Source organism: Punica granatum, chromosome 5 (assembly GCF_007655135.1).
Source record: "Punica granatum isolate Tunisia-2019 chromosome 5, ASM765513v2, whole genome shotgun sequence".
NCBI lineage: Eukaryota > Viridiplantae > Streptophyta > Magnoliopsida > Myrtales > Lythraceae > Punica > Punica granatum.
This window is the reverse complement of record NC_045131.1, coordinates 26,750,884-26,772,883: the sequence shown is the minus strand read 5'-3', so window position 1 is coordinate 26,772,883 and position 22,000 is coordinate 26,750,884. Positions and strand designations below refer to the sequence as shown.

At 35.3% G+C, this 22,000-nt stretch overlaps 2 protein-coding genes across 2 annotated transcripts; both read left to right on the top strand.

Moving 5' to 3' along the window:
* Nucleotides 1–1,182: 1,182 nt before the first annotated feature.
* LOC116209302 lies at nucleotides 1,183–3,176 on the top strand. The gene is made up of 3 exons (XM_031542901.1): nucleotides 1,183–1,469; nucleotides 1,812–2,049; nucleotides 2,303–3,176. The coding sequence occupies exons 1-3, from the start codon at nucleotides 1,233–1,235 to the stop codon at nucleotides 2,722–2,724; spliced, it is 897 nt and encodes a 298-aa protein (XP_031398761.1). The 5' UTR covers nucleotides 1,183–1,232; the 3' UTR covers nucleotides 2,725–3,176.
* Nucleotides 3,177–18,898: 15,722 nt separating this feature from the next.
* Nucleotides 18,899–21,301, top strand: LOC116207342 (transcription factor bHLH162-like). Its single transcript, XM_031540251.1, has 3 exons — nucleotides 18,899–19,007; nucleotides 19,635–19,982; nucleotides 20,992–21,301. Exons 1-3 carry the CDS (start codon nucleotides 18,945–18,947, stop codon nucleotides 21,073–21,075), a joined length of 495 nt encoding a protein of 164 aa, XP_031396111.1. The 5' UTR covers nucleotides 18,899–18,944; the 3' UTR covers nucleotides 21,076–21,301.
* The last annotated feature ends 699 nt before the right edge of the window (nucleotides 21,302–22,000 follow it).

Here is a 22,000-nt window from a genome sequence, read left to right as displayed (position 1 = left end):
AAGACTGCGAACAAGTTAACAAGACCCGGTATGACTAGTATTTGCACCCAATACATCAAGAGACACGATGTGCTGCCTGTGTAACTAAATTCTGTAAATCCTTACTCGATCCTTTATCAATTCTGTCCCTTTTAAACTTAACTGAGGACCAAGAATGGCACACAATAAGTACCATCTTATTGCTTATTAGCGGATGATATAAAAGAGCTAGATATATACTAATGCAGATTTGATTTAGGTGATTCCGCATTTCTTTCTTTCAAGCAAGGTTTTATGTTTAATTTTTGTGAATCCTGAATTATGAGACTTTCTTCCTTAATGAGCAACTAGACTCGAACTTATCAGAGGCCTTTGGAATTCCACATATCAAGTAGTGTAGGGCAAAAAAGAAAAGAATAATATATATTTCAATATGATTCGTAAGTATTTCGCGTGAAACACTATTTTGTCAAAGAAAACCATGAAAAGCTAATAATGCAACGTATTTTATATACGGCAGCATAAAATATCTTCTGTAAAACAGATTCAGTTGTATAAGTATTACATATTTTATTTTAGTGAAATCTGAAATATTTTCAAATTATTGATTTAGACTACTTCTTGCTCAAGCATTATCTTAGTCATGTGCAGAGCAATTGTTACTTTATTTTAAGGAGCTTCACCTTAAAAAAAAAGAAAAAAATTTGATCCGTTTGAACTAACTAAAATTTGTATTTAAATTCCTTTTATCCGAGTATATCCTCGAGGTTTATCCATTTTATCAGGACGATGCTTTGGAGATCGGCCCCATCGCTGCCACAGCCCTACGTGGATCCCCGCTGGTTCGGTCAACCCTTTACCATGACCGGCACACACACCAACCACGTCAGCCGGAAGCCCAACTCATCATGCGCTTCGTAACACCACGTGCTCCTTGTCCCCATTCACATGCTCTGCTCTGGCGAACTTGATGGCCCATTTGATTTAGGATTAAAATTACAAAAATTTTAATTTTAAATTTTATTTTAATTCAGTATATAACAAAAATATATTTTTTTTAATAAAAAATTTTAATTTTAATTTTAACTCAATAAATTACACAATATTTATTATTTTTCACAATCAAAATCAAAATTAATTTAACTCTGAAATCAAATCCGTCGTCATTGTCCATGGCCATATATAAAGACCCCACTGATTCATTCGTTCACTCGTTCATTCATCAGGAAGAGATTTTCCATCCATAAACCGCCATGGCCAGTCGGAGTTCGACATGGGAAGGTCGGGAGCTGGAGTTCCTGGAGCTGCCGGTGGCGAGTCCTTCTGACATCGATGAATTCCTTGAGGACGGACATAGGTCCCCCGAGAGCCTAGCAGCCAGCGAGGGTCGCCGGACCGAGGTCTGGGATGAAGAGGACGAGGAGAATGAGGATTCTTCCAGAACTGAAGAGAGCAAGAATTTCTGGGAGACTCAGAAGCAACTCCTACAGGTAACAATTTCAGGTTTCACGAGAAGTCCATTTTTCTTTTAGAAAGAGCACGAGGTGTCCTTAACCTATATGCTGGGCCTGTTTCAGGTATAGCCTTGCCGTGCCATAAGATGTTTTTAATGAACCATTTTGATTTAAATTTAATTTCGGTCGTTCGATATGATTATAAGCAGGGTCATATAGAAAAACAGAGCAACTCAATTTTAGTATTTCATGCCTGATGATGATTCTTCAGCTTTCCTTATCAGTTTAAACTTTTATTGTTAGTGGAAAGATCAGAAGTTAATTTGAAGTCGAACTTTCCTATTTTGGATGTTTAGGGGTCCGTAATTTGTTCTGCAGGCAATACTATGCAGAAGCAGTCCGACGGAATCGAGAATAAGGAGCGCCAAGAGAGCAGCGCTGAAGGAGATAGAGATGGGGCCGGAACTGAGTTGTGATTGCGGGAAGCAGACAACCACCCCAGGCAGCCGATGCTGGAGTTGCCTGATGGAGAAATTGTCCGGCCGCCTCCAGAAGGCGGGTTTTAACATTGCCATCTGCAAGTCCAAGTGGAGAAGCTCCCCTTACATACCTTCAGGTAGATTAAGATTGCCATTAGGTTCAACCGATTTATAAAAATCTATGATGTATATATCGATCGCCACTAGAGGACCGTCGTCAGCCGTCCCTTAATCCTCGGGGACCGTTAGATCAGTATAGGGTCCTCCAACGGTCCCAACGGGCTATGGTCGATTAAGAGACCTGATAACTTCACCGTAGATATCGATTTAGGATCATTTGCTTACTATAATTAGACAAGTTTGTTAAGTATGTGATTCTATTGATGGCAGGAGAGCACACATTCTTGGACGTGCTCGAGACAAAGTTGAAGAAAGGAGAGGTGAGAGTACTAATCGAATTGAACTTCAGGGCAGAGTTTGAGATGGCAAGGGCATCGGAGGAGTACAACGGCCTGGTCCAGCAGCTTCCGGAAGTATTCGTCGGTAAAGTCGAGAGGCTGCAGTCGGTTATCAGGATAGTATGCTCGGCGGCCAAGAAGTGCATGAAGGAGAGGAGGATGCACATGGGACCGTGGCGGAAGGAGCGGTATATGCAAGCCAAGTGGCTTGGTCCGTGCGAGCGGAGAGCTCCTTTGCCTGCCTTGCCAGTCGGTCTCAACAACCGGCCTCGGCGGCCGAGGGCTTCCATGTTGACGGTGGACTTGACGGAGAAGCTTGCAGGCATGCATCGCACTCCGGTGGAGGTGGTTTAAACAGGACTCTCATACTCATGCGATAGAATATGATGCTATGGATCCAATCCAATCCAACTATGTGGAGAAGTCTGGTCCGATGTTACTCGTGTCCTTGCGGCCCGTTTAAACGAGGAATTTTCGGATTCGAACTAGGAGATCTGTTGAGGGTACTCCTGTTTGTAACACAGTAGCTTGTGTTGTCAATGTATGTACCTGGGTATGTTTTGTCGAGAAGGTTCAAGATTTTGGCTTATATGTTGAGATCGAGAACGTCTATAGGGCGGGATGGGTATATAGTTTTCACATATAGCAAGAAAATAAGTTGACCTGCGGGTGCCTTTTTTTTTTTTTTTTTTTTGTCTCGGTAGATGAAAGGGCTGAAGCCCGACCATCTACTGGATATTATATTCCTTTTGATGGAGACTTGTTTTTCGAAGAGGATGTCTATGGGTTTGTTTCCTTTTAAAAAATTGATTGTCCATTTTCGTCTCTATTTTTCTAGTCCTTTAAATTTTTCAAAAAAAGTTAAAAAACGTTATACTTAAATTACAAAATGTAAATTAAAAAAATAAATTAGAAAATTTGCTACTCTGAGAAAAAATGAGAAATATTTTTAACAAGTAAAAACTTATAAATAATAAATATTTACCTAAATCATGTAACTAACAATATAACTCAATTTTATCATTTGAAATAAAGCATCATACATGTATAATAAGTTGCTCTTATAGTTATTAATACATAAACTCATCTTTACAAGTAAAAAATCAATAAAATCTTTAGACGAGACTGATTACGATAGACAAATGAAACATAAATTTAAATTAGAAAATTGAAAAGAAAGAGAATCGGGAGAAAAGAACAAATGATAATCTTAGAATAAAATATATGAGATACTAATCATTCATGAAAATTTTTTAATTCAATTTATAAATAGAAAAGCAAATAAAAAGCAAAGTCATGAATTAGAAGATAGAAATGGAAACATTTATCTAATGGAAAGTGAGGAACTAAAAATAAATGCTTTTATCAAGAGAGGGTTTAGCGTAATGGCGCACATCTCTTCTGGTGATCAAGAGGCCCGAAGTTCGATACTTATTAGGACTACTCGTGTCCTTTTATTGGATGTTTAGGATTTCTAATTCAATGTACTAGGCGCATAGGTCTCCATTGTAATCGAAAAAAAATACTTTTTTATTTCATGTACAAACTTGAACGATGAGGATCAAAAGGTGATATAACGTAACGACGTATGCCCTCATCTGATAACTAATAGATTCGATACTCAGTGAGACGTGGTGCCGTTTACCAAATCACTCAACTCTATTTCTTCTTGGATCTTTTCCTCTCTTTGACCGCAAATAGAGGATGGGACAAACCCGGAGTGGTAGTACGCCCAAGTCCCAGTGCGGATCAAACCGGTTAATTTGTGTATATTTGACAACTTAATAATGGGTCTCGGGGAATTAACATGAATTAACATGTCCTAGTGAGAAGATCCGAGTGATCTCGAGGGTAGGATTCCTAGAGTCGGGTTGTCAATTTGATTAATCACTTCACTCGGCTAAGAAATGAAATTAATTGATTTGAGCGTCAAACTTGCATGAAAATTGGCTAATCAAGATTAAAACTGGTTGCTTCAACTTGGCACTTCATTCATGACTTTTGAGGAATAATTCAACCCATGAGTGGTGCTTTAGCAGCCGAATCGGCACTGCCGAATGACACTGTTTTGGCAATTCTTTAATTACATCAAAAGCAAGGGGCAATTTAAAGTAGAGAGAGGATCAGAGGATATTCCTCCAAAAGTTTTCGGAGCAAAAGTAATTACCGTTCACCCATTACAAACGTCCTAGGAATCAAGTGGAAGGTCATCTTTCACCTTGAGAGAATTAGGACCATTTTAAAAAAAAAAAATTGGCATTAACCAGTTGATCACATAAATATAACCATAACAAAAATGAGAAAAATTGTAATAAGATAAAATTTGTAAATGAAATAGGTAGACTTAGGACAAATGAATATAGATTTTTCTAGATTAAGGCTCTAGGCCCACTTTTTTGTTGTTGGGCCTTGAGTCCACCTTCTTAGGCCCACTTGGCCCATTTGATGTTCTCAGGCCTACTCAGGGGCACATGATGTTTGTAATTGTGAATGAGATGAATGCATGGATGTAGATACATGTAATGTGGATTGATGTGCGGCGCACAAGAGATGCAAATCGAGGTCTTATACTTGTTCATATGTGTGTGTGTATATATATATATATATGTATATGTATACACGAATACAACCAGGACTTTTAAGGATTCAACAATTAGACCTAAATAAAACAAGTGTTAGTTAGATAAACATATGGAACCGTTTGAAATTTGGGTTTGATTTTAGAATCGTGATTTTGATTTTAACTCTACCCATAACAAAACAAATTACACTCATCAAAGTCAAAATAATGGGCCCCACCCATAAATATTTACACCACTCCATTTTAATACAACTCCATAATTACAATATTCTCAAATGAATGTGGGCCCGCAAGTTTGACCAAATATTTCGTAAAATCACAATCAAAGTCAAGTTAAAATCAAACCTAAATTTCAAACACCACCTTAAGGATTCAACAATTAGACCTAAATAAAACAAGTGTTAGTTAGCTAAACATAGGAAGGTACCGATTTCGGGCAATAATCTCGCTTGTTGGCATTACTGTCGTATCCAAACCCTCGAATCTAGAATGTTTGGTTCAAGACTGAGTCAAAATTAATAAGTCCCTAAGAGGTTAGTATCTTGATTCGATTAATGACTTGGGTGGCTCACCGGTCAAATAAAATGGTGTAGTGGCGACTCCTTCCAGTCCCAAGCCTTGGACTAATCTAACTACATTCAAGTCACTTGGCAGGCATAAAAGGGTAAATTACTCTAGTGATGCAAAAAGTTTTATAAATGTAACACTATGGTATAAAAAAAAATTTCTGCTATTATTTTGTACATAGATGTTCTCAGGCCCATTTGATGTTCTCAGGCCCACTCAGGGGCACATGATGTTTGTAATTGTGAATGAGATGAATGCATGGATGTATATACATGTAATGTGGATTGATGTGCGGCGCACAAGAGATGCAAATATAGGTCTTATACTTGTTCATATGTGTATATATATATATATATATATGTATGTATACACGAATACAACTAGGACTTTTAAGGATTCAACAATTAGACCTAAATAAAACAAGTGTTAGTTAGCTAAACATAGAAAGGTACCGATTTCGGGCAATACTCTCGCTTGTTGGCATTACTGTCGTATCCAAACCCTCGAATCTAGAATGTTTGGTTCAAGACTGAGTCAAAATTAATAAGTCCCTAAGTGGTTAGTATCTTGATTCGATTAATGACTTGGGTGGCTCACCGGTCAAATAAAATGGTGTAGTGGCAACTCCTTCCAGTCCCAAGCCTTGGACTAATCTAACTACATTCAAGTCACTTGGCGGGCATAAAAGGGTAAATTGCTCTAGTGATGCAAAAAGTTTTATAAATGTAACACTATGGTATAAAAAGAATTTTATGCTATTATTTGGTACATAGATTTTCAGAATTGTTTCAATGTAATGTATTCCGTCATTTCGTGCTTGGGGGTGGGGCTGGGGCAGGTCGCTGGCGGTCTCTGGTAGGCAGGGGTGCCCAAGCCCCACTACCGATTCGTCTGAATTTTTTTTTTTAAGAAAATGGTAACCCAAGAACATGGAGTAAGAAGATGAAGCAGCAAGTTGCATAACAACAGACATAGAACACCACAGTAGTACAGATTTTAGCCTCACAATCAATAAACAACATCTTTCTGCATAATTATTCGATTCAGATCCTCATGTCAATATAGGTTAGAGGAATAAGCAACCACCCCATTTTCAGATTCGAACGCCGACCAACCACCCCATCTCATGGGGGAGAGAGGTCGAAGAGCAGTCGGAGATGGTTGAGATGGTGATGATGATCTAGGTTTTCTTCAACGGAGGATGAAAGAAGAAGATGAAGATGATGATTTGATGATTTTTTTATATGATTTTAATTTTTATGTTACCTTTATTATGCCGCGTAAAAAGCCATGTCAACATTGGGACTACAGCATCAAGTGTGAGATGACAAAATGCAATCCATTGAAACAATTTTAAAAATCTTTGTGCCAAATAGTAGCAGAAAATTCTTTTCTATAACGTAGTGTTACATTTATAAAACATTTTGTTCCACCGAAGTAATTTACCCAGCCTAAAAATCCTATCGACACCGCCTCCTTTCTCTTTCAAGTGAATTTATGAGCTTCCTCTTATTAATTTAATTATTTTTTTTAGGTTTTGAAAAATAATTTATTGTCATAAAAAATTGCCATGTCGATGATTTTTAGGGAAAATTGAGTGATGGGATTAATTGGAACTGTATGTATAATGTTGAGGAAAAGATTGAATCGAAAATGCAACTAAATATTGAGGATCAAACCTGAATTTTTTTATTAAAAATGCTAGAAAAATTATTTGGACAGAAAAATAAATTAAAGGAATAGATAAAAACGAATGAAGGAAAAAAAAAAGAAAAAAGAAAAAAAGAGGACTAAAACAGGCATGGGAAGCAAAAGGATGTGTAAACAATAGAAAAGATCAGAAAATGACTGAAAAAACCAAACCTATATAGGATAAAAAAATGTAATTTTCTCTTTTTATAGTAATAAAATTTTGCATGTTGTATTTTTCATAAGTTGCGCAAGGAATAACTATGAGCCGACTAGGAAAGTAAAAAGGAAGGGCAACAAAGAGACGAGAGAAATCCAGTGGTTTTGAATTAATTTTGAAACTTCATGATATCAAATCAATGGTGAGTAATAGTATATTACTGTACTAGGTTATCTTTCTTTATAGGGAAAAAGTATAAAAATCTCATTATGATTTAGAGTCGAGATAAATTGTACAATGTATTTTTGTTATAAACAATTAGCCCCCAAGTGATGTACTCCGTTAGACATAAGGAATTACGGCGTTAATTTTTTTTTTCATTTTCAGCCCTCAATCATTAGCCGTTTAATCATTTTAATTCTAAATTTTTCTTTTATCATTCCTATCCTAAACTTTTCATTTTGCTTCATTTTAGTCTTATAAAGAAAATCGAAGGAAAATGAGAGGTCGGGCCGCCAATGGGCTACCCCGACCCATCTACCGAGGTCGCCGGTACCCACGAAGGACGTCGGCGATCTTGGTGGAGGGGTCGGGGTCACCGATTGGTGGCCCCCACCCCGAACCGACTGGGGACCTTCGAGTCGAAGGTCCCCAATCGGTTCGGGGTGGGGGCCCTCGGGGGGGGGGGGGGGGGTCGTGGTCTCCGATTGGCGGCCCCCACCCCGAACCGATTGGGGACCTTCGAGTCGAAGGTCCCCAATCGGTTCGGGGTGGGGGCCGCCAATCGGAGACCCCGACCCCCCCCCCCCCCGAGGGCGCTGGTGTCCTCTGTGGGTGCCGGTGACCTGGGTGGACAGGTCGGGATCGCCAATTAGCGGCCCTGAGCGCGAATTGATCGGGGACTTCCGAGGTCGCCAACGTCCTCTGTGGATATCATCGACCTCGGTGGAATGGTCAGGGTCGCCAATTGGCGGCCCCAAACTCGATTCGACTAGGGACCTCCGACTTGGAGTCCCTGGTCGATTCAGGATTGGGGCCGCCAATCGGCGACCCTAACCGCTCCTCCGAAGTCGCCGGCGTCCTTCGTGGATGTCGACGACCTCGGTGGATCGCTAATTGACGGCCCTAACCCCTCATTCTATTTCGATTTTCTTTGTAAGACTAAAATGAAACAAAATGAAAAGTTGAGGGTAGGAATGATGAAAGAAAGAAGATTTAGAACCAAAATGATTAAAATGCTAAAGATTGAGAACTGAAAATGAAAAAAAAAATTAACGCTATAACCTCTATGTCTAACGGAGTACACCGCAAGGGATTAATTGTCCCTAACAAAAATACAAGATGAAATTTATCCCGATCCCAAATCATAAGGGGTTTTTGTACTTTTCTTTATATGATGATGATGTTGAGATCATATTTCATGTGATTATTTATTTATGAAGTAAATCATATTCAATTTAATTCTACTTTATCTTTTCCTCAATTGAACAACACAATCATTATTTTTTTTATTTTTTTCTTTAATTGAATAATAAATTTTCTCGCATACTTTTTCTTAACCATTATTACAATTAATTTTTAATACTAAATTATCCCAATTATTCATTATTTTTCTCTCAATTCTGTAACACAATCATTAATTTTTTAATAATAAATTATCTCACATACATTTTCTTAACCATTATTATAACTAATTTTTTTAATAATAAATTATCTCAACTTTTTTTGTCTTCATCCCTTTGAGTTAAGTAGAATTATACTTTAGTCCGTTACCAAACGCCACATGATTTTAGGGATTAAGATTTAATTTTATATTTGAATTGTATTTCTTCTCAATAAGAAAAATGTTATTGTTTTCGTTTCTCCATTACAAAAAAAGATGCTCATGAGTTTAGTACTATTTAAAAAAATTCTAATTGCTAATATAGGGCATGAGTAGGTCTACAATGAGAATCGAACTTACAGTCTCTATGCGAGTATGTGCCAAATACTCCCTCTTCTTGAGGAATAAGTTTTAGTCCTCAACCTGTGACCCTCATTTCAATAATGTTCTAAACCCTTTTTTTTCAAAGCTTGAATTTCGTGGTTTACAACCATTTTTTATTTTGTTCACTTTTGATTTATGGTCATTTTTTAATTGGAACTGCTTATGTGACAATTGGACTAAAATAGTTTTGAAGGCTCATTGTGGGGAATTCATAAATAGGAGGGCATGTGCATGCATGATATTTTGAACTTATACTCTGATACCATGTGAAATTTTGAATTGATCACATTGTCGGCTCAGTTTCTCTCATGCCTAGGTTGCCATATGTTTTGAAAACAAATTGTGTGAAATTCATTAGAAGGGGACAGACGCGTCCCGTTTCAAACCCATGGTGTAATATCATGTGAAATTTTAGAGTGACCACACCATTTACTCTAATAAGTTAAAAGCTATTAGATAGAAACATAATTTTTTTTATATTTATTTTGTTTATAAGTTGAATTTTATAACTGTTTCACTTTTTCAGGTTCCAACCATTGTATTGTAATGTAGCTCACAATTTTCACGCAACACTTGCAAGCTATAAGTATGCTCGATGATACATATTCTTGTTTTTACTTAGACTAACCAAAACAAAATAGTATGCCTCGCGATATAATAAATTCAATGCCTCGCTATCCCAAAGGAGTGGAATATTCAGAATAATCCTAGAGAAGTAAGAAATAAACTTAGAACATTTAAACTTACGACAATTCATATTTATATCATATCATATCATATAAAAAAAACATAAATCTCGTCCATCTGTTGGTGGGGCTAGTTGCTGGGTTTTCCCCACCCGCAATCCCCCACCATTCCAAAAAATTATGGAAATAAAGGTATGTGATAGATAATGATTATACAATAACAATATTTTTTTTGCATTTTTTACTTTTCAAAATTTCTTCCTTTTTCTTTTACCCTTTGAAAACCTCGTTCGTCTGTCGGTAGGGCAAGCGGGTGGGTTTTTCCCCCCGCAGTCCCACATCATTCCAAAAAAATAATAACAATAATAAAAAATTAATTTTTTTACAATTTTTAATTTTTAATTTTTTTTTCCTTTTCTTTTGCATTTTCAAATCTAATTTGAAAAAATAACACGTAATTCAACTGACCCGTCATGCTAAAAGATTTGATCATAAGGTCGACGCATTGCACATTTTTAGTAATTTCAGATCTGACCCCTATAAAGTTTCTAATAATTCGATTGACGTGATACGTCAAACGATCCAATCGTTAGGTCAATACGTTACATCTTTTTAATGTATTTAAATCTAACCTGAATAAGATACAACATAATTCGATCGACGTGTTATTCAAATGACCTAATCGTAATCCCCCTTTTTCATTTTTTATATTTTTCATTTTTAAAATTTCCCTTTTTTAGGGTTTGCAAATTGATCCAAACAAGGTACCACATAATCCGATCACGCGTTATACCAAAAAATCTAACCGCAAGGTCGACGCCTTACGCTTTTTTAGCGTTTTCAGATCCGACCCCAATAAGATTCAATATAATTGGGTTGACACATTACCCCAAATGGTGCGATCGTTAGGTCGAAAAGTTATGCATTTTAGTCTTTTTAAATTTGACCTGAATAAGATACCACATAATCCGATCGACGCATTATGCCCAATGATTCAACCGTTATAATCAGATTATTTCCAAAAAATACTTTTGCCCCAACTTTTGTGTATAAAAACTAGAAGAAATTTTGTACTAGAAGTACTAAATGTACAAACTATGATATATGCAATATTCTTTTTCAAATTTTAGTTTGTGAGTGCGGAACCCCTTTTTCTTATTTTCCTTCTTTCGTCCAATATTTTTTATCTTGGCCCAATAAGGTAGTGATGTAGCCTAATTGATCCATCAGGTCAAATGACCCCATTATTGTGGCTGACCAATTATTCCTTTAAAAAATAATGTAATGTTTTACGCCCATATGATATACAAGTTTTTCTCATTTTTTTCCTCATTACAAGATTTGACACCATGAATTTTATTATATTCTCCTATTTATTTTGCCTTTTTTTGAGGAGTTATATGTATATCATATACTTTATTTTTCCTTATAAATATTCATTCACAGACTTTCTTAAGTCTATATTGTATTTTTCTTAAAAATTATATTAATATATTAATTAAACACGTACTTTTTAATTATAGATAATAATTTTTTCTCTTTATCCACATGGGAAGACCCGACGATGAAAAATAATTTCGTTGTTAATTTATATTCATAAATTTATAAAACGCAAATATTTTCATTTTCTTAAAGTTCATCATGTGTTCATTTACTTAATATTATTTTCAAATGTTATTCGTACCGCTCTTTTTAAGAGCAAAGCTTTATATTCAAGAATCAACCTATTTAACCTATTCAAAACACACTCTAAATAAATAGAAAAATTATATTATATATGATAATATGATACATCTTTTGATAAAAAAGATTATTTACTATTAATTGAGAGTTCATAATTTTTAAAAATAAGTAGTTTGTTATTAGTTTTTGTTATACACTATATTAATTATTGCACAAATCATGATAATGAATCAAAAAATTGAAGAAAATTTCAATCTGCAATGTCATGCAGGGTCTCCCCTAGTGATAGATTAAAATATGAAGAAATTAGGTGAAACAGAAATTGACGAATTAATTAATTTTATTAATATGAAGGTAAACAAAATAAGATGTTCCTAAGTAAAGAAAAATGAAAATACTTGATTGGTCACTGGACTATAAAACTAAGAACCTAAAAGGGGGACATAATAGTCCACCGTAAGAGAGAACCGGGTAGGGGTGTGCACGGATACCGAGGATACCGGGTATACCTGGAATCGTCGGAACCTATCGATTATGGTAGGGTCCGGGTAGCTCGTATGGAAAATAAGGTAGGGTCTGGATATTAAAATAAAGAACTGGTAAAAATCGATTCTTATTCCAATTCCTCCATACAAGGTATCCAGAACTAGAATCGGTACCCGGACCCGATAATAATTTTTCCTGATTATATTCAGATATATTTCTTCCTTTTACTTTACCCTCTCTCTCTCTCTCTCTCTCGATGGAAGTTTCGCATTCCTTATCGTCGGCAGCTTTAGTTCGACGATCTCGGCGTGTCCTCGGTGATGCTTGATCGTATTACGAATGTTTAGTTTTGTAGATGGATTGATGAGACATATTACTTTTTGTTGTAAATGTATTGTGGGTTAATTTAAATCTATGTCGACATTCTGTTTTGCATGATTATTGATTATGTACGAGACATTTTCGATTTTATTTAGCGAGACAAATAATTTACAAGTTCCAATAGGGTACTCGGAACCGTGGTATAATACAAGTTCTGGGTAGGTCCATGTTCCAAGACTCAATAGGGTAGGGTTCAGTTCTAAAATCTTGGAACTTGTTCCTTATAGTGTAAGGTCCGAGTATCGTAAAAAAAAAAAGAGGTACTCGGACCCAAACACCCCTAGTGTCGGGGGGCATATATTCCCTTTTTTTAAATAAGACGAGAAAATCTTTTGCATAACTTGTATATCACGTGATATGTGTAAAAGGTTAATAGTTTTTCAATGTATCAGCATGGATAGTAAAAAAATTGTGATATAACACTGTTAAAAAAGAAAATATTTTGATGTTTTATGCGCAATTATCACGTGATATATTCATTACATATAAAGCCTTTTTAATAAATGATGTGATCATAGGCATGAGAAAATTTTATATGTAATGAATATACCACGTACTAATATCACAAGCCAATATGTTCCCAAATCCTCTTGATTTTTAGAAATGTCACTAAAAAAATTATTGTTGACAAAAATATATTTATTTTGTATATGGTGACATAGTGTCACGTGGAGAAAGTCTTATATAAAACTGGTATACCGCGTGACAATGTCACAAGCCAAATATGGATATCTAAGAGTCTTTTGACATGAAAGGATGTCGAAAAATAGTCCCCCTAAACTAACGTGAGTTGGTTTAAATGGTTCAGTATTTGTTCCCCTTAAGCAATGTATCGAGTTCGAGTCTTGTGAATGGAGAAAATCCACGCTATGATAGCTTTATCCCTTAACGGCCCGACCCAACTCGACTAGATTAGCCAGGGGTCCTTAACCTTATGGATATCAGAGTATACATCGAAAAAAAAAAAATTTGTCCCCCTTGAACGCTTGCATACATTTGTATATACAAGCTATGAAAATAGGGAAAAGATTAGGTGCAAAACTCCATCCCTGGATGACATATGTCCAATAAAAAAGATAGAGATATGTAGCGTGACGCTTTTTCATTCTCATATTGAGTTTTACACTTTCACTTGATTATGTATTACTCACAAATATTTTCTTTTGAAAATATGCGGTTAGGGCAGTTTCCGCCTACTGATTAGGCTTTTGGGCCGTACATATCTGGCTTGATTTAGGGGCCCTATATTTCCAAACCCATCAATAAAGACAGCTCTTATTGAAGAGTATGCTTGTGTTTTTGTGTATGATGTGTTATGTCCAAGGGTCCTCCATGGTGATCTCCATTTATAGATGAAACTCCTGCACCCAAAATTACACAACTATCACTTATTGGTTAGTTGTCCATTTCCTCATTCTTTTTTAATGGAATGACCTGTTACTGTTCTTAATGATTAAACTTGCTTGAGCATACCAACATAAACATTTCAACGATTATTTCTCTTAAGCAATATCTCATGTTCGAGTTTTGTGAATAAAAAAAATTCATACTGAGAAAACTTCATCCTTAGTGGGTTGATCCAGCTCGAACTAGATTAGTGGATGCTCATTTTATTCCGAATATCATGATACACACTCAAAAAAATTACTTGAGCATAGAAAAAGGGGTTTCGGTGCAATAACATCAGCGTTGAGCTAAATCAAGATATCTTAGATTCGACATTAATAGGTGAGACTCGCCAAACATGGGCACTAAACGATTGGAAAATTACATGCAGTAACTTTCTCTTTCTCTTTTCTTTTTTTATTTTATTCCAATTCGATCCATTTTCCAATGGGCATCAAGTCTAGGTCGAACTTCAACTGGGCTCTCGTATGATTTCGAGTATGGTTGAACAAGCCCATTTGGCCCAATCTCTTAAGGTGGCTCTCTCTAAATTTTGCTTCTTGGATCTTATAAATATTAAATTTTATCTGCAATTACATGTCAACAGCTATAAATAATAATTTTACGTCCGAGTATCTTAATTAATTAATATATATGCTGCCATAACATGGAATAGATTATGTATATACCGGTCTTACGATATAAAAGTCTTCATATAAATAAAAAAATGCGTCTTGATCTAAATACACATAATTGGTACATTTATTACTTATAAAATACTTAATAATAAATAATCCTCTAAATAGATTTTATTTTACTATTAAAATAATTAGTCAATTTGAATTCTATTTTTGACGAAATATTCATACAAAATGATTGTTTTAGTTTTCAATCGCGAATATATAATACAAGAATTTATAATATATAGTCTATACTCTAAATTATATCTATATAGACAAATAAAAATAAATATAGATGTTGTAAGTAGATTTTCATCATAATTTCCATCAAACATCTATCTGATTCTTTAGGTTACATACTTTTAAATAACTGTTGTAATGAAAATCTGCATTGTAAAATGTTTAATCCAAATGATTATATTGTGTATATATCTATTCATTTTATTTTTAATGATAATTGATAACTACATTTGGCAATCTCAAAATATCGCCATTTGTGCAGTTGCGCGATACAAAGATTATTTTTCATGATTTCAGCTAAAAAGTAAAATTAATGTTGGATTTCCAAAGAAAATACATTATGTTACTCATAAGGATAATCATTTGGTCAAACAGTAAATCTAATGTTCCTCATAGTTATTAAAGAAAAATATATATCATAACATAACCTTTTACTTTTGTTCAATTTTAGCACAACTTTTTAAAATTATACTATATAGCACATAGTTTTGGGTATAATGTTAATTGTGGTCAGGCATCAAAATTTCCGTGAAAATTAAACGGAAAACTAATGTAGCATATTTGTGGATGAATAGTGGACCTATGCTTTTATCACATACAAAATAACTCATATTCCGATCTGCCCGATATCCTTTTACCCACTTGACTCTCCCGCTATCAATACATGGATCCCATTCGAATCCCAGAATTGCTCTTCCCCCCATTTCTCCATTCTCCCGTCTCTTGCCCTTCTGATCTCTGCTCTTCCCTTAAAAATCAGAGCCCCTAATTCCACCTTGTGGCTTACAGGAAGTGAGGGTGAGGCCAGCCTCTTATTAGGGTTTTAAATTTGGGGGTTTTGTGCTCCATTTCCTTTGTTGGCCATATGAGGGCCGACGGAGCAGGTGATTTTCGTGGTGGTCCCCAAATTCAGCAACTTAAAAAAGATTGTCGGGCTCTTGAATAGCAGTAGGTGTTCCCACATTTGTTTGTATCCCCTCTTTCTTGATTGCATGATGGTTGTGAAATGGTTTAAAAAATGGATTTTTTTCATCTGCAGGTGGGTCAGTGCACTGGGGTTCCCATTTGGTCTCCATTTGTTTTACTGACTTCGAGGGTTGACTAACAATGTAAGTTGTATTCTCAAGTTTTCGACTTTCATATCCAAGCTTTTTCGTGGTCTCCATTTGGATCAATTTTTGGTTTTTTGTTCATGTAATGAGCTTTGAGGTTGAAGTAGAGGCTGGTGTATGTTGTTTATATAATTACTAGGGTTCGATCCCGTGAGTTGCCCGGATTAATTTTGTTCATATATTTGGATTACTACCTTTTATAATAATTGTCATATTTTATAAGATTAATTTACTTATTAAGAACAAAAACTTTCAATAATTAGTTTTAATTAAAAGATAATCTTTGATAGAGTTGGACTAATTTAATTTTCAAATATAATCCTTACTGGAGTCGGACCAATATTCACATTCCCATAAGTATTTCTCCCATCATCAAACCTAGTGTTCCCGTCAACATTTCTCCCATGATCATACCCGATGTTCCCATTAGCATCGTCATCATGCGGATCATCTTTCCTATTAGCCTCAACATAGAAATCAATCATTTCAGCCTTTACCCCTAGTTCTGTCATTCTCATTACCTCTAAGTCAGTTTGTAAATTTCAATTATGATGTTTTAGACTTTTATAATATTTAAATTTCAAACATTAGTAAAAATAAATACATCTAAAATCTGTGCTTTCCTGGGCGAAAAGCTAGTTATAAGTATCTACTTATTCTTTTTTTTTTTTGAAGGACCTAGTAAATGGAACAACTATTATTATTTGATTCCACCACTCAAAATTGTAAGTTACTAATTGGTCTTTATGTTTCTCAGTCATTATAATTCAACACAGCAACGAAAGCTGATTAAAAGAGCCCGGAAAACACAGTGTGCCGAGATCTACTGCTCCAAACATTGAGCCAAGAAAGAGTAGGCACCCAGGCCTCAAAACGAAAAAGACTGACAGTCTCAGACTAAGAACAAAGACGGAAACTTGGATAGTTCCCCAAGTCTGCAGTAGCCATTCTTGGTGAACGGTCTTAATCTTCTTCCTAATGTTTCAACTCCCATCAGTCGGCCCTGTACTGCAATCATTTTATAGAAGACCGGACTCTTTCTTCTGATAAGAGCTAAATATTGAACGAACAATGTCGTTTCTTGCTCCCACATATGAAGTACACATACATACTCAAACATGCTTGTATAGCTTCTCACAGATGCTTTTGGTGCCAGGACAAGAGAAAAAAGATATGTTTTCAGGATTTTTCCTCCTGTCGCTTCTGAACACGGGGAGGATGTCAACACCTGCACACCATTTAGAGATCCTATATCCTTGGAGGCCATCATCTTGTAGAATTCTATGGACAGTGGTCCGTCTTCTCAATATGGTGATAACATTATAACGTCGAGCACTTTAGCTTGCTTTTGGATATAGTTCTACTCAATATATGTAGCTGTCATTTTCCAGTTTGAATGCAATTATCTCATGTACAAATTGTGCATTAACCTACTAAATGATCAGTTTAAGATTACCATGTATGTGTCTGTAAAATAGATTTTAAATGTCTTTTTTTTTGTGGAGATATAATAGATTTTAAATTTATAATAATTGTAACACTTGATTGTTACCGCTTACACTATAATATTTTCAAACAGATTTGATCTTTTCGATAAGATCTAGAGCAGCTTGATTTCCCTCTTCCAGAAAATATATTAGATTGGAGTGCATAAATGTGCACGGAAACTGTATATACCATTTCTGGTTATACGTACCTAATGTTCTTAATTTGTGACCTTTTATTAATTATTTCCCACTGAAATACCGTGGAGGAACTGATCAAACTAATGAAATTTTCAACCAAATCGATCTTTCAGTTAGGGTGGGAATGAAATATATATATATATATATATAAAGCCGCTGCATATCTGGCTACAAGTGGATTTATTAAATTAATACAATGGTTTACAATATGAATTGGTATTCATCTTATTTGTAACCAAAATTCTCAAAAAAGTCGCACAAACTGAAATTCTCTGCTCTGAAAAAATATTTTTCTCCGGCTGGGGGTAGTAACAAGGGTAAATTTTACGAGTTAAGAGGGCTAACATAAGCCGTGCTTTATAAAAAATTAAAAGGATAGTATGTAAATTTCTTTAGATTCAAAACTTTAGGGAATCGATGCAGTTTGTCCCTTCGGTCCATTAATGTTTGGAAGAAACAGATTTGTTTTCTTCTACAGCTATAATCACGTTTTCTTCTTGTCATCTTTGGGCCCACGATCTGATGGCCAATATTAATGGGACTGGGCTGAAAGTGTTTGGATGCCCATTGGGCCAAGAAATTTCCAGAAATCCCAACTAGTGACAATCTTCCTACTGGCCTGATGTAACCTAACAGAAATGTGTCCAACGCGCGTACTGCAAAATGCTTTCACGTTTCTTTCATGCCCTTCAATTCAATTTGTGGTTAGAGCCGAAATATGAATAGTGGCCATAAATCGAAAGGCTGAGGATGATCCACGTCTCCTATAGAAACACTTGAAACCCAGTTGCTTCCTCGGTTTATCCAACCGCAACATCGGACAGCTACTATTCATAGATATTGTGCTTCCACTTTAGCTTTCCTTGAACGTGATACCCACATTGATACATGACATTGTAGGACCGGACTTCGATCAATTGTAAGTCGTTCTAAAGGGGCCGACTAAGCTGGCAATATGATACATCAATCAATCAAAATATATCGAGTCAATCGTAAATTCTTAATACCGAGATCATCGTACAAGTCGAGTATCTCGTGAAGCGACTAAAAGTTGACTCTCAATTAAGACAAGGACGATATAACGGATACGGAAAACTACAAGTATACGCTACACATGTGAAGAAGGTGGGATGCAATTATACGTGATGGTTACTTGATAGGAACGTGAAAGTAGAAGAGAAGCCATGCTATAAATTGATGGTGGTGAGCAACCCTAGCCCCTCAAACAACTAAGGAAGAAAATTGGTGGAAATGGCACAAATAAAGACCCTGTACTCCAAGCTCAATGCCCTTGTTCCTCACTCAAGCTCTGAGGTCTCTCTCTCTCTCTCTCTCTTCCATATACACACACGCACGCACGCAAAGTTGCATGGTAGATAGCTCTTACGATTATAACAGTTATCTCGAGGAGAGCTTGATATCAATCAGAGTCGGTGCGTAATACTTGAGACTTGTTTGATAAACAGAGTAGAACGTTATAATGCTATATGAACATACAAGGGTCAACCAAACTAATTCGGAGTGACTCTCTTACCGCAAAAATGAGTGTCTTGTTAATAAGAAATATTGTGATCTAATTAAGCAAGAATTATTATATAATCTTTTTTCGAAACGTAAAGTGAGTGTTTTGTGAATTATTACATAGTTATGCTAGAGACAATTTAATATTTCTTTTTACACAGATCATTTAGATTTTTTGTTTTTTTTCCTTCCAGAGGGACCACGGTGCAAACAGAGCACATCAATATTTCTTTGCACAAAACATTTGGAATTTTATCAGTTTAAGAGTCTATGAAGATTAATTAATTTCTACCTACCGAAAAAAGATTAGTTAATTTCTTTTCCAATCGTATTTCTTCTCCTTTATTCCCATTTAATATCCTTCCCTTAATTACTGATCATAAGTTTAAGGTTATACTTACGATCTCGACATATAAACAGGAGATGTCTTCTCTGCCAGATCAACTTGATGAAGCTATCATCTACATAAAAGAGTTACAGACAAGAGTGGAGAAGCTGAAGGACAAGAAAGAGAGCTTGTTAGAGCCCGAAAGTCTAAATACGGCCAGCCCGGTCAGCAGATCTTCAAAAACAGCAATACTATCACCTGAAATCATGATACATGAGCTGGGCTCGATTTTGGACGTCATTCTCATCATGAACAACGTGGGCTGTAATCAGCTCATATTTAATAAGGTTGTTCGAGTTCTGCAGGAGGAAGGAGCTGAGATCCTGAATGCCAACTTTTCAGTAATTGGTGATGTCGTGTTCCATAGCATTCACGCCGAGGTACGATGAGCTCTTTTGCTCTTAATTTTAGCGGAATTCGTTTACAAGCCAAGATTTATGTGAAAAGCCTCAGCTGTACGTACGTTTATCCAATTCTTCTTTTACATTTTTCCCATTATTCATTGGTTTATAGCTAACTTAATCGTACATTAGTTTTTAATGTATGAAATGGTTCTCAATAAATGATGAGAATTTATCCTACATTGTTTTTTGCTGAATAATTCCCCGAGAGGGGAAAAAGTTGTATTTGAAAGTCGAAGTGTTTCTTTGGAGCAATTTACAATAAATTATAAAATTTGAAAACAATGTACTATAACATATAATATTTCTATTAAATTTGATAGACGTATAAGTTTCAGCGTACGTAGTAGTCGTGAAAGGTTAACAATTTTCATGAATTCTCATAATTCATAAAAAAAGTACTTTTCAATTAATTTAAATAATGGAAATATATTTCTAAGAATTTGATACTTCGTTTCGGTTATAATGAAAACTAGTGAATCTAAATTTGATACTACCTTTTGTTATAGGTTGGACTCATGAATTTGATTCTTCTAAAAAAGATTTAAGTTTTTAAAAAAATATATTATAGGTAATACCATATAGTAAATTTTGGGGTTATTGGATATTCAAATACCACTTCATAGGGCTTCGGCCTCTACCTCACCCAATAAATATATATATATATATATACACACACCAATTCATAAGAAAAAAGGGATTGTATAGTGCAGCAATATACGTTCTCGTCTAATAATTGAGGTCATCGTGTATAAAATTTTTCCAATCTGATAAATTATGAATATTGCTTGCAGAAGCATCTTTAATGATGTAGCTAGAATGATTGTTATGATGGGCAACAATTATAAATAACCAGATTACGGATTTGGGAGAGCAAATATTTCTTTCTTGATAAATAAAAAACTTGATTAGCATGTTTATTATGAATATTGATCGATCATTTCCTTGCCGATTTCATGTAAATTCAAAATGTAAAATGTTCATGCAGGTTGATAAGGAGTCCGCAGGAAATTGTAAGGGTGCTGCGGCAACGATATCTAAGAGACTTAAGAAGTTCCTTCATGACAGCTAAATTTTATGATCGGAAACACTCTCTCGAGTTTACATCTATTGTGCATATCAGAAGCCATCTTAGTCTGCACCGAAAAAATAAAAAGAAAAAGAAAAAAAGAAGCCATCTTAGTCTCATGTGAATTCAATGGAAACCAGGGCTTCATGAACCGTTCATGCGATGAATGGTAGTGTTTCAGAGTTATTGGTGTACTCCCTAATTATATAAGCTGTGTTCATTTCGCAAATATCCATTGCCTTATGTCCTCATATTTTTCGGTATAAATCCTGATATCCGAAAGTCCAACTGGGCCCTGACTAATCCAGTCGAGCCGGGTCTGTCCATTAAGGGGTAAAACAATCACAGCATTGATTTTTTGCATTTATAAGGACTTGAGCTCGAGACCTTATTTAAGTGGAATGAGTATCGAACCGCTTGAACCAACCCACGTTTGTACTTCGTGTCCTCATATTTGATGATTGAGATTGTTGGAAGGGCAGCTGCTTTGATATCAATTATTGGAAGCGCAATGCGAAAATTCAAACCAAAACTAAGATTTATACGGACCAACAAAAACCAAAAGTTCCACATACGAAAATTCCCCCTTTATTCTGACTTTTCCATATAGCGGTGGAGGGTTTCTCCTACACACTCACAAAGTGAGATATACATCAATATCTAAGGGTGTGTTTATTTTAAAAAAAAATGTTCAACTCAACTCCACTTATTTTCAATTCAACGACACAATCATTATTTTTTTATTTTTTAAATTTTTTTAACCATTTAATTAAATGTTTAATATTAAATTCTCTCAACTATTCATTACTTTTTCACAATTTAACAACACAATCATTACTTTCTCTTAACTATTCATTACTTTTTCATACATTTTCTCATAATTCAACAATACAATCATTATAAATCAATTAAAACCAAAACTCAACTC